The 25,582-nt window shown below is 39.3% G+C and overlaps 1 protein-coding gene across 2 annotated transcripts in view; it reads right to left on the bottom strand.

Annotated features, from left to right (window-relative positions):
• LOC149847251 (uncharacterized protein At2g38710-like) overlaps nucleotides 1-25,582 on the bottom strand; it is a 60,333-nt gene that overhangs the window by 16,436 nt on the left and 18,315 nt on the right. Inside the window, exons 3-5 of one of the 2 annotated variants that reach the window (XM_089998357.1) lie at nucleotides 22,267-22,381; nucleotides 20,874-20,964; nucleotides 20,205-20,635 (exon numbers count right to left, since the gene is read on the bottom strand). In XM_089998357.1, coding sequence (XP_089854483.1) covers nucleotides 20,451-20,635; nucleotides 20,874-20,964; nucleotides 22,267-22,381 — 391 coding nt within the window. In that variant the 3' untranslated portion in view covers nucleotides 20,205-20,450. Of the gene's footprint in view, nucleotides 1-20,204; nucleotides 20,636-20,873; nucleotides 20,965-22,266; nucleotides 22,382-25,582 lie in introns of those variants that run through there. The other variant, XM_089998358.1, reaches the window with a different exon arrangement.

Genomic DNA, 25,582 nt, shown 5'->3' with positions numbered 1-25,582 from the left:
ATATGCATACAATATGAACTATTAAGTGTAATTTATAAAAAGTTACATATATTTTCAAGTATGATATATAAAAATGTATATACTATGTATAAATAACCTGAAATACTTTTACACAAGGCAGCTCGTGTTCAGCTCGTCTCATTCGGGGATGAACCAAGTTCAAGGTCAGAAACACAAATGCAAGTTGAGCTACAAGCTCAATCTAGTAGTAAACGAGTCGAGCCCAAACATGCCCTATTCGGTTTGTTTGGCTCGTTTACCAGCCCTAGATATGGATATAACCCGAGTACACAACACATGTTAGGGCATCTAAGTAGGGCTAGGAAATGAGCCAAGCTCGGGCTGTTCGGGGCTCAGCTCACAACGTACACCCTACTTGAGCTCAGCTTGTGAACCCTCCCTTTTGTCATCCCTGCAGCTTTCAGAGGTGAGTCTTTTTTGCACAACATTTGGTGAATTTGCCTCGCTCGTCAACGTCATAGGAGGGCTACCTAAGTGTGTGCTATCACTTTATGCAAGTATTTTTGTTGATGCTATTTTACCACTAGAAAGCTTCCACCATACCTTGCCTCGCTCATCCGCAACTCTATATGAAGTTGTTGTTCTAGTATTTAAATTAGATGATGATGTGACATTTTTCTTCCAAAATCTTGACACATTTTGCTTACTAAAATACCTACCTAAGCTAAAAAAACACATGGTAGCAATTTGCAAAAATTTTGCTAATATATATTATTGCAGTGCTTGCTTTTATTATGGGTGAGTAGAAGTATCTTTACGAAAATTAAAAATAAGAGTTACTTGGTGTAGTGGAAGAGGGGCTTGGGTGCTTGGTGGGTGGTTAGAGTTCCATTCTAACGGACGTCAGCCCCTTCATATAAGAAGGGGGCAAAGGCATTATGTCCCTTGCTCGTGCCGAAGCAAGGTGAGTCCCTAGGGCAAGGGGTGTGCCACAGGTTTACACCATTGAGAAAGCGATCGTAATCACGACAAGCTTAGCCAGTGCAACTAGGTCTCTGATCCCCTATTCCTCATGGAAGAAAACAAGAGTTACATGGAATTTGTTTGTGGATGATTGGATGCCTCTCTTTTATGGAAAGTGTAACGTTGATCAAATCAAGGGCTTCTTGCCAAAGCTCTTTATCTCTTCTCTGTCCTTTAATGCTCATGATTCTTTACCTAACATTAGCAAAATTGTCATGTTTTCAGTTCATAAAATGGCTAGAAATGAAAAATGTATTCATCTTTCTGATTGGATTTAGATAAACTGATCATAGGCGTGGAATTGGTCTCAAAAGGTAGTGGGTGCTAATTCAAGGGGAAATGAGCGGTGGGTTGCATTTTGTTAAGAATATGTTGGATCCAAGACAGAACCCGCACCAATTCATATCAGGCAGCCCATATCCAAATCAATTAAGAGATACCCAGTCGTTCGAGACTTCTTCCAAGACTTCTTCATTAAGAAAAATGTTAACTTGGATAAGACTCCTACAGATGATATGAAACCAAAAGAGAAAGGAAAGGCCAACTACCTACACTCTCCCACAAATAACAAACAGTTATCCAAAGCTAATCATATGAAGACTCCTAGTGTGAATAGGTGACTTTTAAGAGAAAGGTTCTATCTAAGAGATAACTCCAACATTGTATTCTACGTTAGACTCTAATGGTATGAATCAAAAAACCGTGTACACCATCGAATCATTATATGTGGAACCCCTCATCTCTCAAACCAACAGAAAAAGATAGAGAGAAACCATTGAGCCGTGGACATAGGCTCATCCAAAGTCTTGTGTGTTTGTGTGAACTCTTTTATGGTGTCAGAGCTCACGTCCTGGTGTATGTTCACCCCCGATGATCCACTGAATCCCACGTTTGTGTTCGGGGGTCCCAAAAAGCACCACGTATATAAGCACATGGGGCTCGTATTCTCGTGTATGTTGACATCACTTAGCATTGGAGTCTGGTTTGATTGCAAAGACTTAAGTACCCTTTCTTGCTATTCTTGCCATAAAACGACGGTTTGAGAAAATGATAAAAATGTCCTTCATTCAAAAAAGGAAAACAAACGGTTCAAAAAAAGAACAAACATGTTCTTCATCCAGAAATTCGATGATGATGTTGACTCTTCAAAGTCTACATAGCGAAATGAACCTTAGCCGACGATCCGATGGTGATTTGGCGAAATGATGGTGAGCCGGCGATCCAATGGTCATCCGGCGAAACGAACCTGAGTCATCAAAAATGTCTCTTTGAACTTTTCATCGTCATCTTCTTCTTCTTCCTTCTCCGTAAAACACTATAAAACCTCTCTCTCTCTCTCTCTTTCTCTCTCTCTCTCTCTCTCTCTCTCTCTCTCTCTCTCTCTCTCTCTAGAGAAGAAATCATGGGAGGCAAAGAGTTCCCCCTAGAGAAGGCCATGAACATCAACCCTCTCACTTTCTCTCCCTTCTCTTTCTACTTTTGTGCACATCCAGCAGACGATCCTACATTGCTCCATCAAACACCGACTGACCTGCACACTAACTGTAGCATCGTTCAACTTGATTCGTTGTGGAGCCTGATTCAGAATTTTTGCCCTTACAGGAGGGGTGTTTGGGGGCTCCTCCCAGCATGGGTAGCATTGTTCAACTTGATTCATTGTGGAGCCTGATTTAGAGTTTTTTCCTTTACAGAAGGGGGGGGTCGGGGGCTCCCCCCCGGTGCGGGTCTGTGTTATTTGAGTTTAATTGCACAGAATAATAGGGGTCTGGCTTTTAGTTAAAATGGAGAATGAAATGATAATAGAAATTGCTAAAAATTTGCAGAAATAAACTAGACTCAATAACGAAGACAACATTTTTTACGGATTTGAAATATGACCTCCAGTTAGGGAGATATAACCCTGACAAGTTGGTCCTAATTCGAGTAGTGATTTACAGCGATTTGCTTATTGAATAACACTACAAATCGCTACAGTGATTTGCGAAAGACACTACAAATTGCTATAGTGAGATCCAACAACACTATAAATCGCTATGAGGCTCATTGGAGACCCAAAAATACTATAAATCGCTATAGTGATTTACGGAAGACACTACAAATCGTTGTTGAAAGGCTGGATAACACTATAAATCATTGTGGGGCTCGTTGGAGACCCGAAAATACTACAAATCATTGTAGAAAAGCCCGACAATACTACAAATTATTATTGAAGGGCCGGATAACACCATAAATCGTTGTGGGGCTCGTTGGAGACGCGAAAACACTATAAATCAATGTAGGAAGGCCCGACAATACTACAAATCGTTGTTGGAAGACCGGACAACACTATAAATCGTTGTGGGGCTCGTTGGAGACCCGACAACATTAAAAATCACTGTAGGGGAGTCATTAAAAAAATTATGGGAAAGAAACAGAAAAAAAAAATAGAAAAATCGTGGGAAGAGGTGTTACGAAAACCTCGAGCAAAAAACAACCGAAGGAAACATGAGCCCCACAATTAAACAAAACGCTTTATTGTTCTTTTTCGATAGTTAAAAGAGGGAAAGAAAATAAAAAAAATTATACAAGGCCCCAAAAAAATTTGGTCCGAGGGCGCTGCCCTCCGAGCCCCTCACCAAGGGCGGCCCCCCGCTGACTGCCCAGCGGGACCCGCGCCGAAGGGAGCTCCCTGACCCCCCTCCTGTAAAGGCAAAAACTCTAAATCATGCTCCATAACGAATCAAGTTGAACGGTGCTACCCATGCTGAGAGGATCCCCCAAACCCCCCTCCTGTAAAGGCAAAAACTCTGAATCAAGCTCCACAACGAATCAAGTTGAACGATGTTATCCACGCTGGGAGGAGCCCCCAAACCTTCCTCCTATAAGGGCAAAAACTCTGAATCAAGCTCCATAACTCATCAAGTTGAATGGTGCTACCCACGCTGTAAGGAGCTCTCAGACCCCTCTTCTGTAAGGGTAAAAACCCTGAATCAGGCTCCACAACTCTTCAAGTTGAATGATGCTACCCACGATGGGAGGAGCCCCCAGACCCCTCTTCTGTAAGGGTAAAAACTCTGAATCAGGATCCACAACTCATTTAGTTGAATGATGCTACCCACGCTGGGAGGAGCCCCCAAACCCTCCTCTTGTAAGGGTAAAAACTTTGAATCAGGCTCCACAATAGTCAATGTGCAGGTCAGTCGGTGCTTGATGGAGCAATGTAGGATCTTCTGTTGGATGTGCACAGAAGCAGAAAGATAAGGGAGAGAGAGAGAGTGAGAGGGTTGATGTTCATGGCCTCCTCCATAAGAGATTTCTTTCTCGAATAATCCTGCAGTGCAGAGACTGGGTCTTAAATAATCATCTTCGGGGCACTTAAGTCTTTACAATCACTCCTTTTCTAGAATCGTTATTTTTTTTGGCACCAATGGAGGAGAGGGTACTTAAGTCTTTGCAAACGCATCAAACTCTAATGCTAATTAATGCTGCCAAACATGGGGATACGAGATGCACAGGCTTAAATATGTGGTGCTTTTTGGGACCCCCGAGCATGAGATGCCATGTTCGGGGGGGGGGCATATAACCTACTTCGTCCTGCAACCTTATTTATCAAGTTCATGTTGACGCCATCATCATACTATGACTCGACTTGTATCTCATTATCATGGGTTACTATGGTTGTAGAAAACAACTATGTCATTATAGGTGCGACTAGCCTCTTTAATTTGCTTTCTACTCCTACTAGCTTATAATACTTTCTATCCAAAAATTTGTCTACCGACAAATTGCTCTCGTTGGAATCACAGTTATGATCTCATGGGGTATGCTGATAGTTCAAAACCCCATCAAAATGAATATAATAGTGAAGAAAGAAAAGAAATAGAGAAAAACCCTAAGTTTATCAAGTGGGAATGCATGGACCAGTTATTATTGAACTAGAATTTTTCCTCACTCTCAGACAATATGCATTGCCAAGTGATTGGATTGACCATATCATATAGCATGTGAAACACAGTTAAGAAAACCTATGTTGCACACTCCAAAGCTAGAGTGTAACAATATTGAAATCCAAGTTACAAAGTTTGAAAAAGGGATCTGACAATATTACTGCATATATTCACAAAGTCAAAAGCATCGCCCATCAATTGGCTATGGTCAAAAAACCTATATCTAATTATAACTTTACTATGCATATCCTTGTTGGATTACCCATGAGCAAATATGGCTCATTGAGAACTGTGATAAACACTAGAGAAGTCCTTGTTTCACCCAAAGACCTTCTTGGTATGTTACTTGTTCATGAAGCCCAACTGCATGAACTAAAGGAATCTGAGCCACTCATGGCCAATCTAGCCTACAAATAGCCCAGCGAGAGTCAAACTCAGGTAAATCGTAGTACCCAAAACCGATTTAACTCCTCACGTGGGAGAGGAGGAAGACAACAATCCAATAGGATCGGCCAAAACCATGGGTACAACCAGTCTAGTTTTAGTAGTTCAGTAAATCCTATTATATGTCATGATTGTAGAAATCAAGGACACATCGCTACTCAATGTTATACTATATGTCAGTCAAAAATAAGGTCATGGTGCATTGCAATGTAAGGCATTCTAATTTCAGAAAGATCCTCTTAGCCCAAAAGCTTATAACACCAATATGATGCATTATGTTGATAATGGAGCATGGTTCCCTGACTCTGGTGTCACCCACCATGTCACAGTTGACTTGAACAATCTCTCACTCCAGTCTGAATATCAAGGGAATGATCACATTAAAATTGGTAATGGTTCTTGTTTATAAATTCAGAATATTGGTGATTCTATCTTTCATAGTGCTAACACTGAATTTATCATGAATGATATTTTGCATGCTCTTGCTATGACATGAAACCTCTTTTCTGTTTTAAAATTTACTAAAGATAATCATTTGTTTTTTAAATTTTATCATGATTGGTGCTATGTTAAGGATCGCAAAACGAGGACAACAAATCCGCAGGAAACAAATGATCGAGGTCTTAACAGGTTGGACATCACCAAACGTGGATAGCGAAAGGAAGAGCATGGTGTGTCTGCCTACTTAGGTGAATGTGCTTCTATTGAGCAGTGGCATAAAAAGATGGGACATCCTTCTTTTCAGATTGTTAGTCAAGTTTTAAATGAACATAGTCTTCCTGTTTTGAGTAAGCATCATAGTTCTTTTTATGAGAAATGTCAAATGAGTAAGAGTCACAATCTACCCTTAGAGTTGTCGACATATAAGGTTGGTGGACCACTTAGACTTAATTTATTCTGATGTTTGGGGATCAACATTGGTTCCTAGTGCCAAGGATATTCCTATTATGTTAGCTTTGTGGATGACTTTTCAAGATTTACATGATTATTTCTTATTAAAAAAAAGTCTCAAGTTTTTTTCGTATTTTAAAATTTAAAAAAAAAACTATGGAAACTAAATTTGAGTGATGCATTGGTCTTCTTCCTCCTTAGATTTGACTAGGATATCATCAACATATGCATCCATAATCTTATGCATCTGGTCATGGAAAATAACTTTCATTGCACGCTGATAAGTTGCCCTAGCATTCTTAAGCCCAAATGGCATGACTGTGTAACAGAAAGTGCCCCACAGCGTAGTGAAGGATGTCTTGGACTGGTCACGAGCGGCCAGCTTGATCTGATTATATCCAAAATATCCATCTATAAAGGAGAACATGGCATGACCTATTGTATTGTTGATCAGTAGATCAATGTTGGGGAGTGAATAGTCATCCTTTGGAATAGCTTTGTTGAGATCACGAAAGTCGATGCAAATTTAAACTTTACCATTTTTCATGGGAACTATCACAATGTTTGTTAACCAATCTGGATAGTCTATTGCTCGAATGAATCCAGCTTTGAGTAAATCCTAAAGTCCTTCCTTGACCTGTTGCTCAATTCGAGGATCCATTTTCCTTAACTTGTACTTAACTGCCTTGACGTCCGACTTCAACACGAGGTGATGTTCAACCAATTTGGGGTCTAAACCAGACATATCCTCACAAGTTTATGTGAACACTTCTTGATATTGCTTAAGAAAATCGATGAGCCTTTCCTTCTCATCTGTGCTCAGACTAGTACCGATCTTGAAAATCTTCAAACTATCCTCTAAACTGTCTTCAGTTGGATCCTAAACTAGGGATGATGGCTCATCTTGCTTCTGAATTGTTGTAAATTCTGGCAATTCTTAAAGAGATGAATCAAATTCTGTGAGTTCTTCTAACTGCTTTGTTGTCATACTGTCCTCTATTCTTGCCTTGACCCGATAGATCTTTGCGGGTTTTGACATAATTGAAGAATTGACGACGGGTTTCCTTATTGATTGGGAAGACATTAAAATGCAGAAATCAAAGAAATGAGGTAAAGAACGATGGAAGATGCTTTTAATGGATCCCCTTGATGAAGACAATATTCTTATGAGATCTCCTTCCTGTGAATCTCAATCATGCTCTGCGCGGGTGATGGTTAGGGATTACTTGCTCTAGCCGGTCATTTTTGTTCTTGCCCAAGCCTTTGAAAAGTTGATAACCATGCTTCAATAAAAGTTCAAATCCTTTCTTGACTTTTATAAACTGTGGAAATAAAGGATGATCTCTGAGAGTATTGTAATCAAGATGACCTTCAATCTTAAAAAAATGTGGTCCTTGCCATCGGACCATTGCGGTGGTATGTTCTGTCGCTTGTGTTGCCTCTAGCTTTAACACACTATAACAACGCAGTAGATTAGCGACGACCACATTCCGTCGCTAATCCGTCGCTAATCCGTCACTAATCCGTCGCTAACCATGTTAGCGACGGATTAGCGACAACGCGGCGACAGTATGCTTACGTCGCGAATATTTCGACGCTAACTGGCGACGGAATAATTCCGTCGCCAAGTCCGTCGCTAATTGCGACGGAATAACGAGCGCTATATTCCGTCGCCAATCCACCGGTACTAAACGGCGACCACGGCGTGGCGACGGATTTAATTCCGTCGCTAAGCCGTCGCTAGATTAATATGAATAGCGACGGAATCATCCGTCGCTAATCCGTCGCAAAAACGAAAAAAAATCAAAAAAAATTATTTAAAAATTAATTACCGAGAACTGTACAATTTATATTTCCTGTACAATTTATATTTTCTGTAAATAAAAAACAAACCACACAAAAAAATTCATATAACAAGTATCTATAATAATTAATCGTTCCACCTTAAAACTAAGAAGTTTAATTATTTACAATTCAACAATTACAATTAGGAAAAATAAAAAAAATAGAACTTCTTCAACACAGTCCTCTAATCATCGCCAAGATTTTGTGCGTCTTCTTGTTCATTGTCTTTATCTGTCCCTTCAGCTCCACTACCCTGATTATCGCTAGCAGCCTACACAAGAAAAGAACAGTCAGTATTGATAAACAAAATATAATAAAATAAATTACACACTATATGTGATTCTATCATGTGCTCATGTGTGATCTAAGGCAATAAAAAAACTCTATATGTGATTCTATCATGCTCATATGTGTGCTAAGGCAGTCAAAAAATTGAATATGTGATTATAGCATGTTCATATGTGTTCTAAGGCATATAAAAAAACTCTATATGTGATTCTACCATGCTCAGATGTGCTTTAAGGCAGGCAAAAAACTATATATGTGATTCGATCATGCTCGTATGTGTGCTAAGGCAGTAAAAAAATTGAATATGTGAATATAGCATGCTCATATGTGCTCTAAGGCAGGCAAAGCCAAAAATTTTATATGTGATTCTATCATAAATGATATATAACATGTTCATATGTGTTCTAAGGCAGTTAAAAAACTCTATATGTTATTATAGCATGTTCATATGTGTGCTAAGGCAGTCAAAAAACAGAATATGTGATTATAATATGCTCATATGTGTTCTTAGGCAGTAAAAAAACTGAATATGTGATTATAGCATGCTTATGTGTTCTAATGCAATCAAAAAAACTTTATATGTGATTCTATCATGCTCATATGTGCTCTAAGACAGACAAAAAGTTAAATATATATATATATATGTGATTCTATCATGCTCATATGTGTGCTAAGGCAGTAAAAAAATTGAATATGTGATTATAGCATGTTCATATGTGTTCTAAGGCATCTAGAAAAACTCTATATGTGATTCTACCATGCTCAGATGTGCTTTAAGACAGTCAAAAAAACTATATATGTGATTATACCTGAGAGGGACCTGGAATCGAAGATCCCCTATCCTGAACAGCGGCCTTGATCTCATTTCTCATCTTTAGGCAACATACTCTTCACAATCATGCACAAACGGTCAAAACATGATTGACTCAAATTATACTCGGACTTCAAATTCATTAGTTGAAGAACTGCAGACAAGATAGTGTGACTCTCACAACCGTTCCAAAGTGGCTCATCAGCATCTTTAAGTAAATCATAAAATCTACTAGCTGCATCGTTTGGTGATTCTTCATCTACGACAGTTCTTACATCACTAGAACTCATAGCAGAACCCAGTTCTGTTCCTGCAGCATCAAATATCAAATTCGTATATGGATTATCGTGCACCATATTTGAAGCATGTTTTTATTTATCATGCAATATACTATGTCAAACAATAACAAGAATTTTGATGCATGCATTGATAACTTAATATTTTCATGTGCAAACTATTAATGACATGATACAATCATTTGAAGCATGCTTTTATTATAAAATTTCACATGGAAGTCAAAATCAAATTGAAAGTAACTACATGCAAGCATGGATACAATTACATCAAACATTGCAATACATCATAATCATTCATATCAAATAAATGGCAAACATGTACCTGCAGCAAACACACTTTAATATCTCACTAACTACTACCATGCTTAGCATGGACTCCGTACTCCAAAAATAAGAACACTTCCATATTTCTACATTAAAATCATGCTCAGCATGATCTCCGAACTCCAACAAAGCAGTCCTAGATATCAACAACTAAGTGAGTGTGTGAACAATAAAGTGTTGCATTCAATAAATTAAATAACATGTGATACGTTTGCATCACTTACTCACCACGGGTATTTACCCGATTTGCATTGTTTTTGTCATTTACTTACCACAGGTGGCCGAGCACGAGTTTGTTCCGTTGAAAAATCTGCACAAAAACAAAACAAATTAAGTAACAAACTAACTAATCATGAAACAAGATGAAACACTAACTAAAAAAATTAAAACAAATTAAAACAACTCTAACTAATTGAAAGAAGAGAAAAGAAAAATAGTATATATGTTAAGCCAAATCTAACTAGAAGATGCTAATTTAACAAACCAGCTATAACATGTTGAACCAGTCGACTAACATAAAGTCATAGACAATTTCTAATCTGAACTACTTAGCAAAGGAATAGTAAATTAATCAATTAGTTTACTAGAAAAGATGTGAACTCCGTTTAACCACCACTATCATAAAGAATTCAAATAGCCCTAATCTAACTAACTGATTGTTAGAACATTAAATACCAATCTATCTAAGAAAAATATAATTATAAAAGACTAATAGATTGAAATACTCTAACTAACCAGATTTCAAGAAAACAAATTGAAGTAAAACTAACTACCAGTAGACATTAACAAACTAACAAATTGATAAAAATTTATGAACTACTCTAACTAGAACAAACTAACAAATTGATAAAAATTTATGAAATACTCTAACTAACAACAGTTGATTAAATCTCAACCTAGCCAGTTGATTTCGATTTGAATTTTTTTTATAATTAAATTTTTTTTTGAATTTTAAATCTCAACCTAGCCAGTTAAACCACCTGCCTTTCCGGCAGGGAAGGGGGTTAAACCCCCTGCCGGAAAGGCAGTTCCGGCATGGGGGGTTGACCCCCTGCCGTGCCTTTACGGCAGGGGGGTCGACCCCCTGCGTTTTCGGCAGGGGGTCGACCACCCATGCCTTTCCGGCAGGGGGTCGACCACCCCTGCCGGAAACGCAGGGGGTCGACCCCCCATGCCTTTCCGGCAGGGGGTCGACCCCCCCTGTCGGAAACGCAGGGGGTCGACCCCCCTGCCGGAAAGCACGGGGAGCGGCGGCTGGCGAGGTTGCCGGTGGCCGGCGCAGTCGACAGCAGAGAGGGGGAGATCTGGAGCGAAGCTCGGGGGCCACTGGGTCGCCGGAACTCAGAGCGGAGGCGAAGAGGTGGCTGCAGGGAGGATCGTCGGTCGTCGGCGGCTGAGGACGCCGGTTGCGAGTCGCCGGCGAAGGGGAGACAACACCTCCCGGCAGCAGCCACAGAGGAACAGCAGGGAGGAGGAAGAGGTCGGCGGCGGGTCGCCGGTGCTCGGAGTCCCTGGCGCAGCCGCTAGCCAAGCAGGGAGGTCGGCAGCGAGGATCGTCGACGAGGCGGCGGCCGGACGGTGGCCAGAGCCGACGGGCGGCGGGAGGGAGAGAGCGGCGGGCGGGAGCAATACAGCGAAACAGGAAAAAGAGAAAGAGGGATGGGATTAGGGATTTACGCGATATTTAGCGACGGCTTAGCGACGGAAACATTCCGTCGCTAAGCCGTCGCTAAATCAAAATACAAAAACCGCGACGAAATATATACTGTCGCTAATCCGTCGCTAATTAGCGACGGATTAGCGACGACAGAGTTCCCTCTCTAAATCCATCGCTAAAATGGTGTTCTTGTAATAAAAAGTAGCGACAAAAAATTTAGTCGCTAATCCGTCGCTAAGTAGCGACAGATTAGCGATAAAATTTGTTTCTTCGCTAATCCGTCGCGAATTAGCGACAGATTCTATCTCTAGCTAATCTGTCGCTAATTAGCGACGGAAAAAATCCGTCGCTAATTTCCGTCGCTAATTAACAATTTTCTTGTAGTGACATTTCAAGGCTTTCTCTGAGAATAACCTCATCACTTTCTATGATGCTAGGGATATCCGCAGTGCAGGTTGGTCTGGAAATCATTGGTTGTGGCAGCCTTTCTTCTAGATCTTTCCCCAAGATCGTAGTAATCATGTCGCCTTTGGACCATTTGATGCACTGATAGAGAGTGGATGGCACCGTGTTCGCATTATGGATCCATGTGCATCCCAATAATAGATTATATGTTGGTGGCATATTGATGACATGGAAGAGAACCATGTAGACCGAATAGTTGATGAATATCTCTAAGAAAATCATCCCCTTTGCAGTCTGCTCATGGTTGTCGAATCCATAAATGTTGATGGGATTAGGGAGGTATTCTTCTTCCTTCAATCCCAGAGCCTTGGCAGTCATTTCTGGATAGATGTTGAGGTTGTTGCCTCCATCGACAAGCACATGGGGTACCGTCATTCTCCTAGTTCTGACTACGATATACAAGGCATTGTTATGGAATGCATGAGGCTTTGGCAGGTCTTCATCTGAGAAAGTGATTGGAGTGTTAGTCATGGCCTGATTGACGATCTGGGCCATGTCTTTCGGAGTTATGCCTAGCTTTACTTTGATCTTTTGCAGTAAATCATCCAGGACTTGTTGATGCATGGGAGAGGCATGCGCCAACTCAAAGATTGAAACATTCATGAGGGCAGTGATTGGCCTCTAGATCAGGTCGGCATTTTCATCAGATGCCTTGCTCTTTTCTTGGGCAGTCTTGATGAATCACTTAGAAAACCCCAGAATTCTTCTGACAACTTCAGCGGATGCCTTTGTGGGATTAATTGATACATTTAGCTTACTGAAAGCTGAGATGAGATTCATCTTCTGGGCACTAAACTAGGCCTGATACAACACTAAGACCTGATGTTGAACATAGATATCGTCACTGGAACATGACTAAATGTGATCTTGTGGCTGGAATGGATGGCCAGAGATTGTTGCTGCTGAATATTGGAAAAATGGCTAATTCAAAATGGTTATTTTCTCATTATTGCTATTTTCTACCAGAAGGTTTTTATCGATATAATCCTGAATAATATTTTTGAGAACAAAGCAGTTCTCAGTATCATGTCCCACTGCCTGGTGGAACTTACAAAATTGATCATTCATCTTTCCCATGACGATGGGTGGATCGGCTACCTTCGGAAGCTTGATCATTTCACTTATGAGCGTATACTCAAGCACGGTTTCGAGTGATTGATCCAGTGGGGTGAATTTGCGATTATAGTTCCACCCTTCATGTTTCACTTTTTGTTGCGGTTTTGGTTTCTGCTATGGTGTGACAACATTGGTATGTCCTATCTCGCTACTAATCCTGTGTTCCATAACTGCACCATGTACATCGACATTGATGTTCACTTCATTCGGGATCATGTTCTTAAGCATCATATTTAAGTTTGGTACATCTCCTCCACTGATCAAGTTATCGATGCCATGACTAAGCCACTCCCATTGAGCTGCTTTTATTTCTTAAGGGACAAACTCAACACCCTCCCCAGGCTGTTGAGATTGAGGGGAGCTGTTAAGGATACGTTGAATCTAGGACAGAACCCACGCCAATACATATCAGGCGACCCAAATCCAAATCAATTAAGAGATACCCAGCCATTGAAGACTTTTTCATTAAGGAAAAACGTTCAGTTGGATAAGACTCCTATAGATGATATGAAATCGAAAGAAAGAGGAAAGGCCATCTACTTACAATAAGACTCCTGGTGAGAAGAGGTGCCTGAGAAAGGTTATATCTTGGAGATAACTCAAACATTGTATTCTACGTTGAACTCTAATGGGATGAATCCCAAAATTGTGTACACCATTGAATCATTATATAGGGAACCTCTTATCTCTCAAACCAACAGAAAGAGATAGTGAGAGAAAAACCATTGAGCCGTGGACGTAAACTCATCCTGAGTTAAACCACGTAAAACCAGTCTTGTGTGTTTGCATGAACTCTTTTACATTGAAAATTAAATATGAGCTTCAGGTCCAGTATGGTCTTGGAAAGATTTTATTAAAAGATAGATGTGTTCAAGCTTGTAGAAAGGATTGATGACAGTTTACAAACTTATGATGAAAGTGGTGAATAGTTTAAGCATTTAATTTTGGGAAGAGCCATTTGCTTTTGGAGCAGCCTCTGCTTGCAGATTTGACTTGCTTCACATGGAGGACTTTGCTCTCACACCAGATTTGGACGATCACTTTGTTTCAAGAGGGGTGTAGTTACCTTCAACTGCCTAATATGTGTACCTATCTTTTTGGAAAACATCTTAAACCGTGCTCTTCTAACATGGAGAAATGAGTTCAAGCAGAGGTCAACTCGTATGAGCCCAAGCCAAATGACCCAAGCTGGCTCACCTAAATAAAAAACTATTATATATTAAAGGGTTCATAGTGAGAATGGAACCCCTAATTTGGATACAAGTATACCCCACCACTTAGTTGAGCTAACATGTTTTTTGAACACATATGGTACATAAAATTCTATATAAGTTATTTGAATGGGCCTATACGAGCCAAGACAAACACCCTATGTTCGTGCTCAACTCGATATATATAATAAGCAAGCTCATGCTCGGCTCACCATCCAAACGAACCAACACTAAAGAGCATGCTGAGCCACGAGTTGCTCTGTTCGTTTACCAGTCCTAAAGCCTAAGAATATGGACTAGTGTCAACAGAAGCTAGGATGAGAGGCTTTATGTCTGAAAGACAAGCACTAGGCTAGAAACTTGTTTTCATAACTGGCCTGTCATTTGATTTGTTGAAATCCAGCCCAATGATCCTTGTAGATTATTTACAAAAGTTTGGCTATGATCTCATCATTCCTCAACCTCCGAGCTTGTAATGCATGAGCGCCCTCGTGGATATTCACTTTTCTCCATTCAAACTTTGAGAAGGTGGCTAGTGATAAGTGAGTATGAGCAAAAATGTTGGTGCATGGTTGGGACTCTTCTGCTAAATGCTTGAGGTTAACAAAGGAATCACATCCTATCGAGACGAATGCAGGGTCACATATAGTAGCCAGGCGCATCCCAACCAATGGGCCTACATGGAGTGCCTGCACTTGATCCAGTCTTACTGTTGGACAGTAATTCTAAAAGCTTTGAAAACCAAACCCCCCTATGGCATCTCTCAATGACACCATGTCACATAACTGGGTTGCCACCTTAAGTCTCTAGGCCAACCGCAGTTGAGAAATGTAATATCGTGTTACACTTCAGTTGATTTGTTTTTTAGGAAAATAGATTTCATTCAAATACAGAAAACATTACAGAGCTGCAGCAGCTAGTGATGAGGAATCACCTGCTGCTACAGAAAACAAAGCGCCAAAAAGAAATACAATTACAGTCCAATACAGTTGGTGTGACCCCTCTTATGTGCATACTATTATTACTAAAGGTATTCCTGTCTATAAATGTAACTTAACTGCAGGGTCAATATTTGAGTCAGAAAGGGTTAAACTTAATTGCAGGGTCAATATTTGAGTCAGAAAAGGTTTATATCTTTATTTTAGACGTTAGATAGCTAGAGGTCGACCCTTTATCTTCTTCTCCGTCCCCTCTTGCTTCCTCTTGATTTAATATACTTGTTGGAAATCATCACCTCCACTGCCTATGTGACCGCACAGGTCTTTCTTTAGAATCATCTTGCTGTCTTAGGTTCATAAATTGCACCAACATTTTTGCTAAGACTGCTCAGGACTGTAATTGCGTCTTCCATGTCATTGGCATTTCTACAGATGTACTGCTATCACCAATTCACCATGCTTCTGCAGAGGCGAGATCGATCATGCATAATCTCCAATGCTTGATGAAAATCATTTTGTTCAGTTGTCGTTGATCAGTCAGTGAACCGCACGGCAAGGCCTTGTGGAAGATGAACTACTTATTGTTGCCTATTATACTGTACCACAAGGACTCAGCAAACCCCCCAACCCATCTAATAAGGATGTGATGCTTTGGCTATATAAAAACAACCGATTTCTCAATAAGGCTGCAGCAGACAACTGTCACAATCCTTCAATTTCATGAGAAGAACGATTTTCATTGCTAAAGCTAAAGTTTCATAGCTCTAGGATAAGAACAGGTGTTTTCTATTTTCTTTTTTTGGATGATCAAACTGGGGGATTAAGGCCCCCCTTCCCTTTCAGTAGACAAAGCCTTACTGGTAGCATACAGCTAGGATATGTCACCTAGGTATGGATATGGATGGTACGCTACCATAATTCTAAAAAAATGTGGGTACGGGAACACAATTATATATATATATATATATATATATATATATATATATATATATATATATATATATATATATATATATATATATATATATATATATATATTACAAAAACACAAAATAAATTTAAAATAAACTGAATATAATTTAAATATATATGCTATATCTAAAATATATATTATATTCTAAAAATATAAAGTTATAAATTAAAGTGTCTAGTACCCACTCCTGTGTCGACAGGTGTCAACACGGCTACGCTGACCCAAATGGTGTGTCCCAGTACCATAGCAGCCAGGCAGTTATTCAACCACACCCATACTAGTGCGGTTCGAACTTGTTAAGTCCCATCGCATGGTGACTTGCACAACTGCTCCTACCAAACAGCCGGATCCCCATTGGTTGAGGAAAATAGGTTAGTCAAATATCCTTTGTATACCTGGAGATCATTTTTGTTTCATGCTAGCTTTTTTTTTTTGTTATGATTTGGAATGCATTATGAATTTTCATCGATATATGTCCATGTCACTATCTGGAATACGACCTATCCTTGTATATTATGGAGGTGGATGCTTGAAACCTTTATTCGTGAATGGAAAATGAGATTATTAACAGTTTTTTTTTTTTCGACAGAGAAAGCTGGGGTTAGGCAGACCCCTACCAGTTATACAACCATACCATGGCAAACTTGCAACGTCCCAACACAGGGTGACGTGCACTAATTGCGCCTGCCAGACAAGCGGAGCCCCCCTTGGTGAGATTATTAACAGTCTTGGTACATAATATTCACTGCTTGAAGGTTTAGTTTGTTATAATTGCTGATATGCATATGAATCATCTACATTGAAAATGATGAATTCATCTGAGAACGATGTGTATGTGCCTTTATGCATGCATGTACACACATGCATACTGAAGATTCTACATGAGTAATGAACAAAGTTAATACAAATTGGCATTATATTTTCCCCCTTCGATGAGACCTGTCTTCCTTGCAACTTGGTGATCACATTTACTTGTTTCGAAGGAACGTCAGTGTTGCTCCACTTTTATTCTGTGAAGGGTTCACCTCTTTTTCTTCAACTGTCTCAGAATCAATATATCATTGTTAAGCAAATTTAAGTTGTCAGTTGGTATGTTATTGGGCTGTTTCTTGATAGGCCAGTGATATGAATCATAGATATGGGTGGAATTTTCATTAGAAGTTTGGTTGTTATTCTGCAATGCACTATGACACCTTTTCTGTTCTGCATTGTTTTTATTAGGTTCTGGATGGTGGGGAAAAAATTAAACTTCTTGTGAATAAAACTGAAAACTTGCAATTCCAGGTGAAAGATGGATCTGACCTGTGTTTGGAGATTTCACTATATATCGTACTTTGTTTTTTAATTTTTCTCCTGTTTTAGGCTGATAACTTCCAGTGGCAAGGCAGGCAACTGCAGCTGAAGATGTGGTTACAAAACCTCAGATTCAAGTTGATGGTTGTGGGAGCCGTTCTTGCATTTATAATTGTAGTATGGTTGATGGCTATGTAACGCTCTGTTTATATTGATGATGTAAATATGTTTGGTATCTTTGAACTTGTGATGAGAGTATTAGTCGTCTTGGTGCCTCTGCAGTTTTATTCAGGTAGCAGTTTAGTTTTGCATACTTAGTATTGAAGCCGAAACATGGTTCCTCATTTGCTTCTGCAGTCTGGGTAATCTGGAAATAGCAATAGCTTACCTACCCAAATACTCCTCTCTGATTCCCTCCTGCATATTTAGAGATTGTAGTTTCCCGCCTCCCAGTTGCTTGTTCTCATCATGTTCTCTGATGATAGTTGCATTGGAGACCTTTAGGTTTCAAGTGTCTGGCCCAAATAGTTGCTTGTTCTCATCCTGTTCTCTGATGATAGTTGCATCGGAGACCTTTAGGTTTCAAGTGTCTGGCCAAAATAGTCTCATATCTCAAAAAGGAATTCCGGATCTTCATTATCAGCGTGCAGTTGCCAACCATGATCCCTTGTATACCTTCTTTTGGGATAATCCAAGGGAACAAGCCTCCCTCCCAAATCACCGATCTCACATGGGCTGGTTTCCGGTTGGTAAAACCCTTGAGGTCCCTCCAGACCCCCATCACAGACTGCACATTGGCTCGCCTCTTACTAACCCTTGAGGTCCCCTCAGTAGGGGTGCACACAAGCCAGACTCTAGCCGAGTTCAGGCTCAAAAAGCCTGGCTCAATTTAAGCCGAGCTTAAAAATCTGTGTACGAACTCAGCTCGAGTTCAAGCTCAAGCCAGGCCCTGCTTGAACCGCATTAAATTACATTAAAAAAAAAAGAGAATTCATAGTGGGGGGGGGGGAGCAGGATTTGAACAAGGACCTCAATCATATAGGCAAAGGCATTACCTAGTTGTCTAACGGCAAGTTTTATAAATATTTGCCAACAAAAATAGCACACATCTTAAAAGTAGTCCCCATATTACTCTATTAATCGGGCTAATTGAGCCTAATCAAAGCTCAAACGCCTGATCAAGTTCGGCTCAGTTATTTACTCGAACGAGTCCAAGTCGGGTTTAAACGAGTTGAGCCCGAGCCCGAGCCCAGCTCAGCCCTAACCCCCAGACCACTACACCCAGCAGCAAGGGATGCCACCTTGTCTCACCAAATGCCTAAAGCCCCAAGGCTAGGTATGTGGAGACAAAAAAAAAAAGATGACCTGGGGGATACATGCTTGGAACCAAAGGAGACCTCATGCATGCAGCCTAAACCAAATCTGGTCACATTCTACAACTTGGAGGCATCAAACTGCGGAAAACATGGGTTGTTGACAATCTTTCTCGAGGACAATGGTGTGCTTTAATGGCGTAATTTTGGGTGCACATCCTTAATGTGCATTTCACTATTTTCACACAAATAGTAATGAATTCAAAAAGAATATCCATTAGAAGTAGACGCAAGTCACAACATGACCAGCATTCATGTTATAATTTAAGACAGCAAAATCCTTGTTTTCTTCAAATAATGACATCAAATTGGTAAGAATTACAGTGACCTGTAAACAAATATAATTTTTAAAATTCGCTTGCTTTTTTTTTATTGAACATTGTTTAAACTAAGTCAACAATTAGAAACTTGCACCCCCACTAATCAGCAAAGACGCACAATAGGTTGGGAGGGTGAGGTCTACAGTACTTGTACTACCATACGCAACCATTACTTATACACTAATTAGGATTAGAAAAACTGAAGGAATAAGTCTCGAGATGATTGTTCACAATAAAGTAGCAGATAAATAGAAATGCGTCTAAATCAAAATCGCAACATTATGCTGCAAGAGTGGAAGCTTAATAAAAATTGAAGATCAAGCACTTTCACATATATGAATCCAAACTCTAGTATACACCAAATTAAAACTGAACCAAAGCAAGGAGATCTTGGCAGACTACTCATACACGCGACAAGGAGAATTGTTCAGCACAAAACCATACTCAAATAGTGACACCAAATCAGAAATATAAAAGCAAAACGCTCCTTCCACCAAAACAAAAAAAGTGTCCACACCCAGACGAGGGCAAGACTATCTGTTGGAAGTCGCTTATCATATAAATCACTTTATAGATATAAGCCCAAGACTGTGTGATTATGTGAGTCCCTATCTGCTGAAATCACCTATATACAGGAGACGTTTTAATCAAATCATTTATATAATAGGTGAACACATGAGACATGACTTTCTATTTGTTGAAGTCACTTTGCTTTTCTTTTTCTTTTTGTTTTTTTGAGAGATTGTTGAAGTCACTTCTTAGTATCTTACATATATAGGTTATGTAACTTAATAGATGACTTCCATAGTGCTCATAAACCCGACAGGGTCTGACATTCACAGTGCAACAGAGTTATGAACCAATTACTTTTGAAATCTCATTAAGAAAGCCCTCGCAAACATTACCAAGACTGACATTTGTGACACCAAAGCATTAAACTCCATGTTCAGTCCTAAATCAATCTAGTGGCATTTCCTATGAAATCTCATGAAAGTCAAATTTAACAAGCATGCATATCATCTCACATGCTTGCATAGTAGAGCACAAAATGGCAAACCCTTAAGTCTGGTTATGAAATAGGAGAATCTTAACAGCAATTGATTGCATCTAGAACCCATGGAATTGGGTTTTAAATAAGCAGTCTTATAGAGTTAAATATCAGTTAACAAATTATAATTGGCAGGAGGGTGGTGCATGAAAACAGAGCCTCACCCTACTTCGGCCACAACTAAATGTCTGATGAATAGATCTTCACAAGTTAATTGAGAAGAATTTCAGAGTCAATGGAAGGCCTTTTAACCAATTGCCGGAGCTTGTCCTCTTGTTCTTTTGACGTATGAGGCATAGTCACTAAAGTGCATTGTATACAGTGTGCTTTGGTAGCGGGTCAAGCGCACTCGCTTGCGGAGTGACTCGGTGATTGCACCATCATAACCCGCTTTGCGCATCAAAGAATCAATTGTCTCGGTCTTTGTCCATCCTAGTTCACATACAAAAGATTAAAGGGTCTTGCTCATGGAAAGACACAAAACCAAATTAAACCATCAAAAATCTTGAGAATGGCAAGCAAATGATTATTAGTATTCAAAAACTTATATTTGGAACTTGGAGAATTCAGTAGTCAAGTAACAAGATTAAAGTTTAATCACTTCGAAAATATGGGAGAGTTTAATCCAGGAAAAGCACAAATCCATTCAGTTAAAAGAAACAAAACATACCTTCATGAGCAGCTACCTCAGGCAAATAAGTTGCACTTCGCCTAATATTGTGAGTATCAATAAATTCTATGATTAAACCATGTTTTCCAATCTGAAAGATTAAGCACAATAAAAAATGACTTCCCATGAGAGTAAATTGAATTGATAATGTTGATTACCAAAATGAGAAACAAATTCCTTTCATGCCAGCTTCATCAATTAAATCAACCCAACATTGTAAACTCTATATATATATATATAAGAGAAAAAGAAAATTATTTTTCTTAGCTATTTTTGTAGAACGATGTGTTCATTGACTTACAAATGACCTAATCAGCCACAAAAAACATGCTTCCCCAAAAAATAGAAGTTTAAAAACGAAATATTTAGTATTGTACTATGTTGATTATGCTGAATAGCAACTGTTCCCTTCTTTGAGAAGGAAACAGAACCAGAACAATTGATGTAGCTGACAAAAATTTTACCATCCTCAAAGAAATTGCAAAAATGGGAGCAACATCCAGGTGAGACTTGTCCAGTCAAAATTATTATCAGAATATGAAGCGTTTGATACAGAATCCTTTATGCATAAATTTCAGATATCTCTATGGATGGGCCTCTGTTAAATCTTCGGCTGGAAACTGATTTGTTCTCATCATGCAGTCAAATAACTAGAAGCAAGGAAACACCACGGGTATATTTAGTGATCTATGACAAAAATAAACCTAGTTCCACAATCATCCTGAATCGAACCCTAGAAGGAAGAAGTTTTAATTAACACAACTGAGTGAGGGTTTAAACAAGGGGCTAAGAAGAGGATATTGGTATCAGTGAGGCAGAGAAGAATGCAAAGGAGCTTGGAAAGTGTTAGGTAGAATTCCAGCTTATAATGGCAAATGGTGAATTTAAAGTGATTGTTCAATTTTAAAAAAACAGAAAGATAAGTAGGTAAATAGCCCATGCACACCCTCCCTCTCCCTCTCATAGCATAATTACAATAAGACCACATGCTCTTACAAACAGTAGTTAACGTTACAATAGGCACAAATAGGCATGTTACCTTCAGTTTCTGGCCATGGCAATTGGCAAGGCCAGATACCTGGGAGTGATGCCATGCAATATGTTGCCAACCCCACCAGTTTTCAGTATTACCGCCAACACACACACACACACACACACACACACACACATATATATATATATATATATATATATATATATATATATATATATATATATATATATATATATATATATATATATATATATATATATATATAATTTTTATTTATTTATATAAAACCTTATCTGGGTGTGTGCAAGACACACTGTCCAAAAATCATGTCAACATCACAGAAGTAACACTTAGGTGTTCCAACTTGTATAACATCTTCCTTAAGGGTGAAACTTGTACCTCCCAATCAAGATAGTGGAGAGCAGATTCATAATCAGTCAAAATGGAAACTGTACATTCTAGATAAGGCAATTCCTTAGCCTGAATTGGGGGAAACCGACGGTCCCTCAATGCACTGCAAGATAACAAATAAAAGAGAGATAGTAAATCATATGTATCGACACTTCTACATCCTGGTCTGCAGTTCAATTAACAAATCAAATCACTACAAATTAAAGACAAAAACTAAGCTAATAATGCAAAGAAATCAACCACACATCAATGGATAAAAAATAAAATTTAATAAACATTAAATGCACATACCAGAATAACACAAGTATCTCATTCAACATCTCAAAGTGCTAAGTTTGTGGTTCCAGACAACAGGGTAATGCCACAAATCAGAAGCACAATAGGTTCAATAAGAAAACCCACCTAACTATTTTTAGTAATTTATTTTTCAAAATGGTTCTTTTTAAAATATTGTGATATTTTCATGTAGCTTTTATTCTTACAACAACAACAACAACAACAACTACGCCTTCATCCCAAAACAATTGGGGTCAGCGATATGAACCAAAAAGAAATTCATTTTGGGTCTTCCACATGAATCCTTTTCCTCCAATCATTTCTATCCAACGCCATGTCCTCGGTGAGGTTCAAAGCATTCATATCCTTTCCTATCATCTCCATCCAAGTCTTCCTAGGCCTACCCCGACCTCTTTTAACTAATATATTTTCCCATTTCTCCAACCTTCTAACTGGAGCATCATTAGGCCTTCGCCGAATATGTCCAAACCACCGTAAACGATTCTCTCGCATCTTATTTTCAATGGGTGCAACACCTACCTTCTTACGTATCTCTTCGTTCCGAATCTTATCTTTTATTGTATTTCCACACATCCATCTAAGCATCCGCATCTCAGCTACACTCATTTTTTGAATATGATGTCTCTTGGCAGCCCAACATTCCGTACCATATAGTAAAGCGGGTCTAATAGTCGTCCTATAAAACTTTCCCTTCAACCGCAATGGCATTCTACGATCGCACAGCACTCCAGTAGCACTTTTCCATTTCATCCACCCAACCTTTATCCTATGATTTACATCTCCATCAATTTCTCCATACTTTTGAATGATGGATCCCAAATATTTGAAATAATCATTCACCGGTATATCTTGCTCACCAAGCTTCACTACACTCCCATCACTACTTCGTTGCTTACTAAACCGACATTCCATATATTCAGTCTTACTCTTACTCAACTTAAAACCTCTAGCTTCCAATGTCTGACTCTATAATTCTAACTTAGCATTAACCCCAGCTCTAGACTCATCAATCAAAACAATATCATCAGCAAACAACATACACCACGGTACATTTTCTTGAATTGATCTCGTAAGTTCATCCATCACTATCGCAAATAGGAAAGGGCTTAAAGCAGATCCTTGATGTAACCCAACCGTTATCGGAAAATTGGTTGTCACCCCTCCACAAGTGCGGACATTGGTTACTACTCCTTCATACATATCTTTAATTATACTAATGTACTTGAGAGAAACACCTTTCTTCATCATTGTCCACCAGAGAACGTCCCTAGGTACTCTATCGTATGCCTTCTCTAAATCAATAAAAACCATATGCAAATCTTTGTTCATCTCTCTATATCTTTCAATAAGTTGTCTAAGAAGATGTATAGCTTCCATAGTTGATCTTCCATAGCTTTTATTCTTAATTTGTAAAATAAATGACTCCATTCTTATTCACTTCTCTTCATATCTTGTCGTTCAGACAAATTTGTCCCATTTCCGCTGAAAGTTATGCCACAAGGATACAGGTATGACTTAGACACATGATGTGGGTTTGATTCAATATGAGTGATGGTAAGAGGTGGACACTGCTTCTTCCCAACCCTGCTCAGCCTGATGCCTATTAGGGCCTGACCAACCAGGTCTTAACCTTGACCTCCCAACAACATGACCTGGTTATTGTTGGGTTCAGGTTGGGCTCGAGTCTCAGTGGCTCTGGCATTAATAATTGCCCACAAACCCACCCAATAAGCCAACCAATTTTGGGTCAGGTGGCTCAGGTCAAGTGGAATTATGTAGTGTGTTAAATGTACACCATAAGTTTATATTGCATGCTTGATCTTTCCTACTTATTGGGATAATCAGGTAACAACAATTGCCCTCCTAAAATTGAAGCCTAACATTTGGTTTCACCATACACCAGACTGAGTCCAGCAACTGGGTTTAGTGTACCGCTTCTGGCATCCATCCTGCATTGGTGAGAGACAGCAACATGGGACCTATTTGTATATAAATGTTAAATGGGAATTGTTCTAGACTCCGCCTCAACTAGGGTTACATGAATTTGTGGAGAGAGAGAGAAGAAGAAGATACATAATTGGCAGTACCAAGACAGAGAGAGAGAGAAGCATTGTTTCACGCCTCACTGATCATCAATCAGCAACTAGGGAGAAATAGTTAAGGGTGGATGCCACTCAATGATGACCAATGGAATAGTCGACCACTAGTGATTCCCCTTCCCCTTTCGCAGCATGCACTTTCTATCTCTCTCCTATCTCAAACATTTGTTGCCCCTTTTTATTAACTACATTATAAGAAAATTAATTGAGATATTAAGGGCCTGATTCAATGTAGTGAAAAGCATTGAGGTGTAGCGTAGCGCTCCACCAAAAACTGAAGCAGGCATAAGCCTCAAATTTAAAAAAAAAAATTTAAAAATCCTTTAAAAAATCCTTTAAAAATTATCTAAAAATATAAATAAAATTAATAAATAAAAGAAATGCAACATAAGCTTTAGTCAACAAATATCATACAACAGATCATTTGATCAGAGAAGTGCTTCAATCACTAGTAATTATCATAATAAACCTAATCAAACAATATGCACCAAAGAGAAAATGTAATGACTACATTGGCACATGAACCTTGTCGCTCCCAAGAAGATCGGTGATCGAAGACAGAGAGAGGAAGAGGGAGAGCGAGATAGGGTGAGAGAGAGAGAGAGGGTGACACCACCTTCTTCTTCTGCTGCTGCTTAGAGGAAGACAACGAGAGAGAGGAGGGCGGGAGATTAGAATGAGAGACGAGAGGAGGGAGGCCCTAATCAGTCGGCCCTCCCCCTTTTTCGGGTCAAATAGGGGCTTTGACCCCCATTTGACTCATAAAAAATGAGGTGCGCCTCAGTAAGCTTATGCTTTATATGTGCGCCTCAAGGCCAAAAGGCCCTCGCCTTGTGGAGAGATGTGCTTTTGTGCCTTAGAGGTGCGCTTTTAACAACACTGGCCGGATTGAGCCTGACATAACACTC

Source organism: Nuphar pumila, chromosome 2 (assembly GCF_984573655.1).
Source record: "Nuphar pumila chromosome 2, dmNupPumi1.hap1.1, whole genome shotgun sequence".
Classification (NCBI taxonomy): Eukaryota; Viridiplantae; Streptophyta; class Magnoliopsida; order Nymphaeales; family Nymphaeaceae; genus Nuphar; species Nuphar pumila.
Note: the sequence above shows the minus strand (reverse complement) of the source record. Positions and strands in the feature narration are given on the sequence as shown.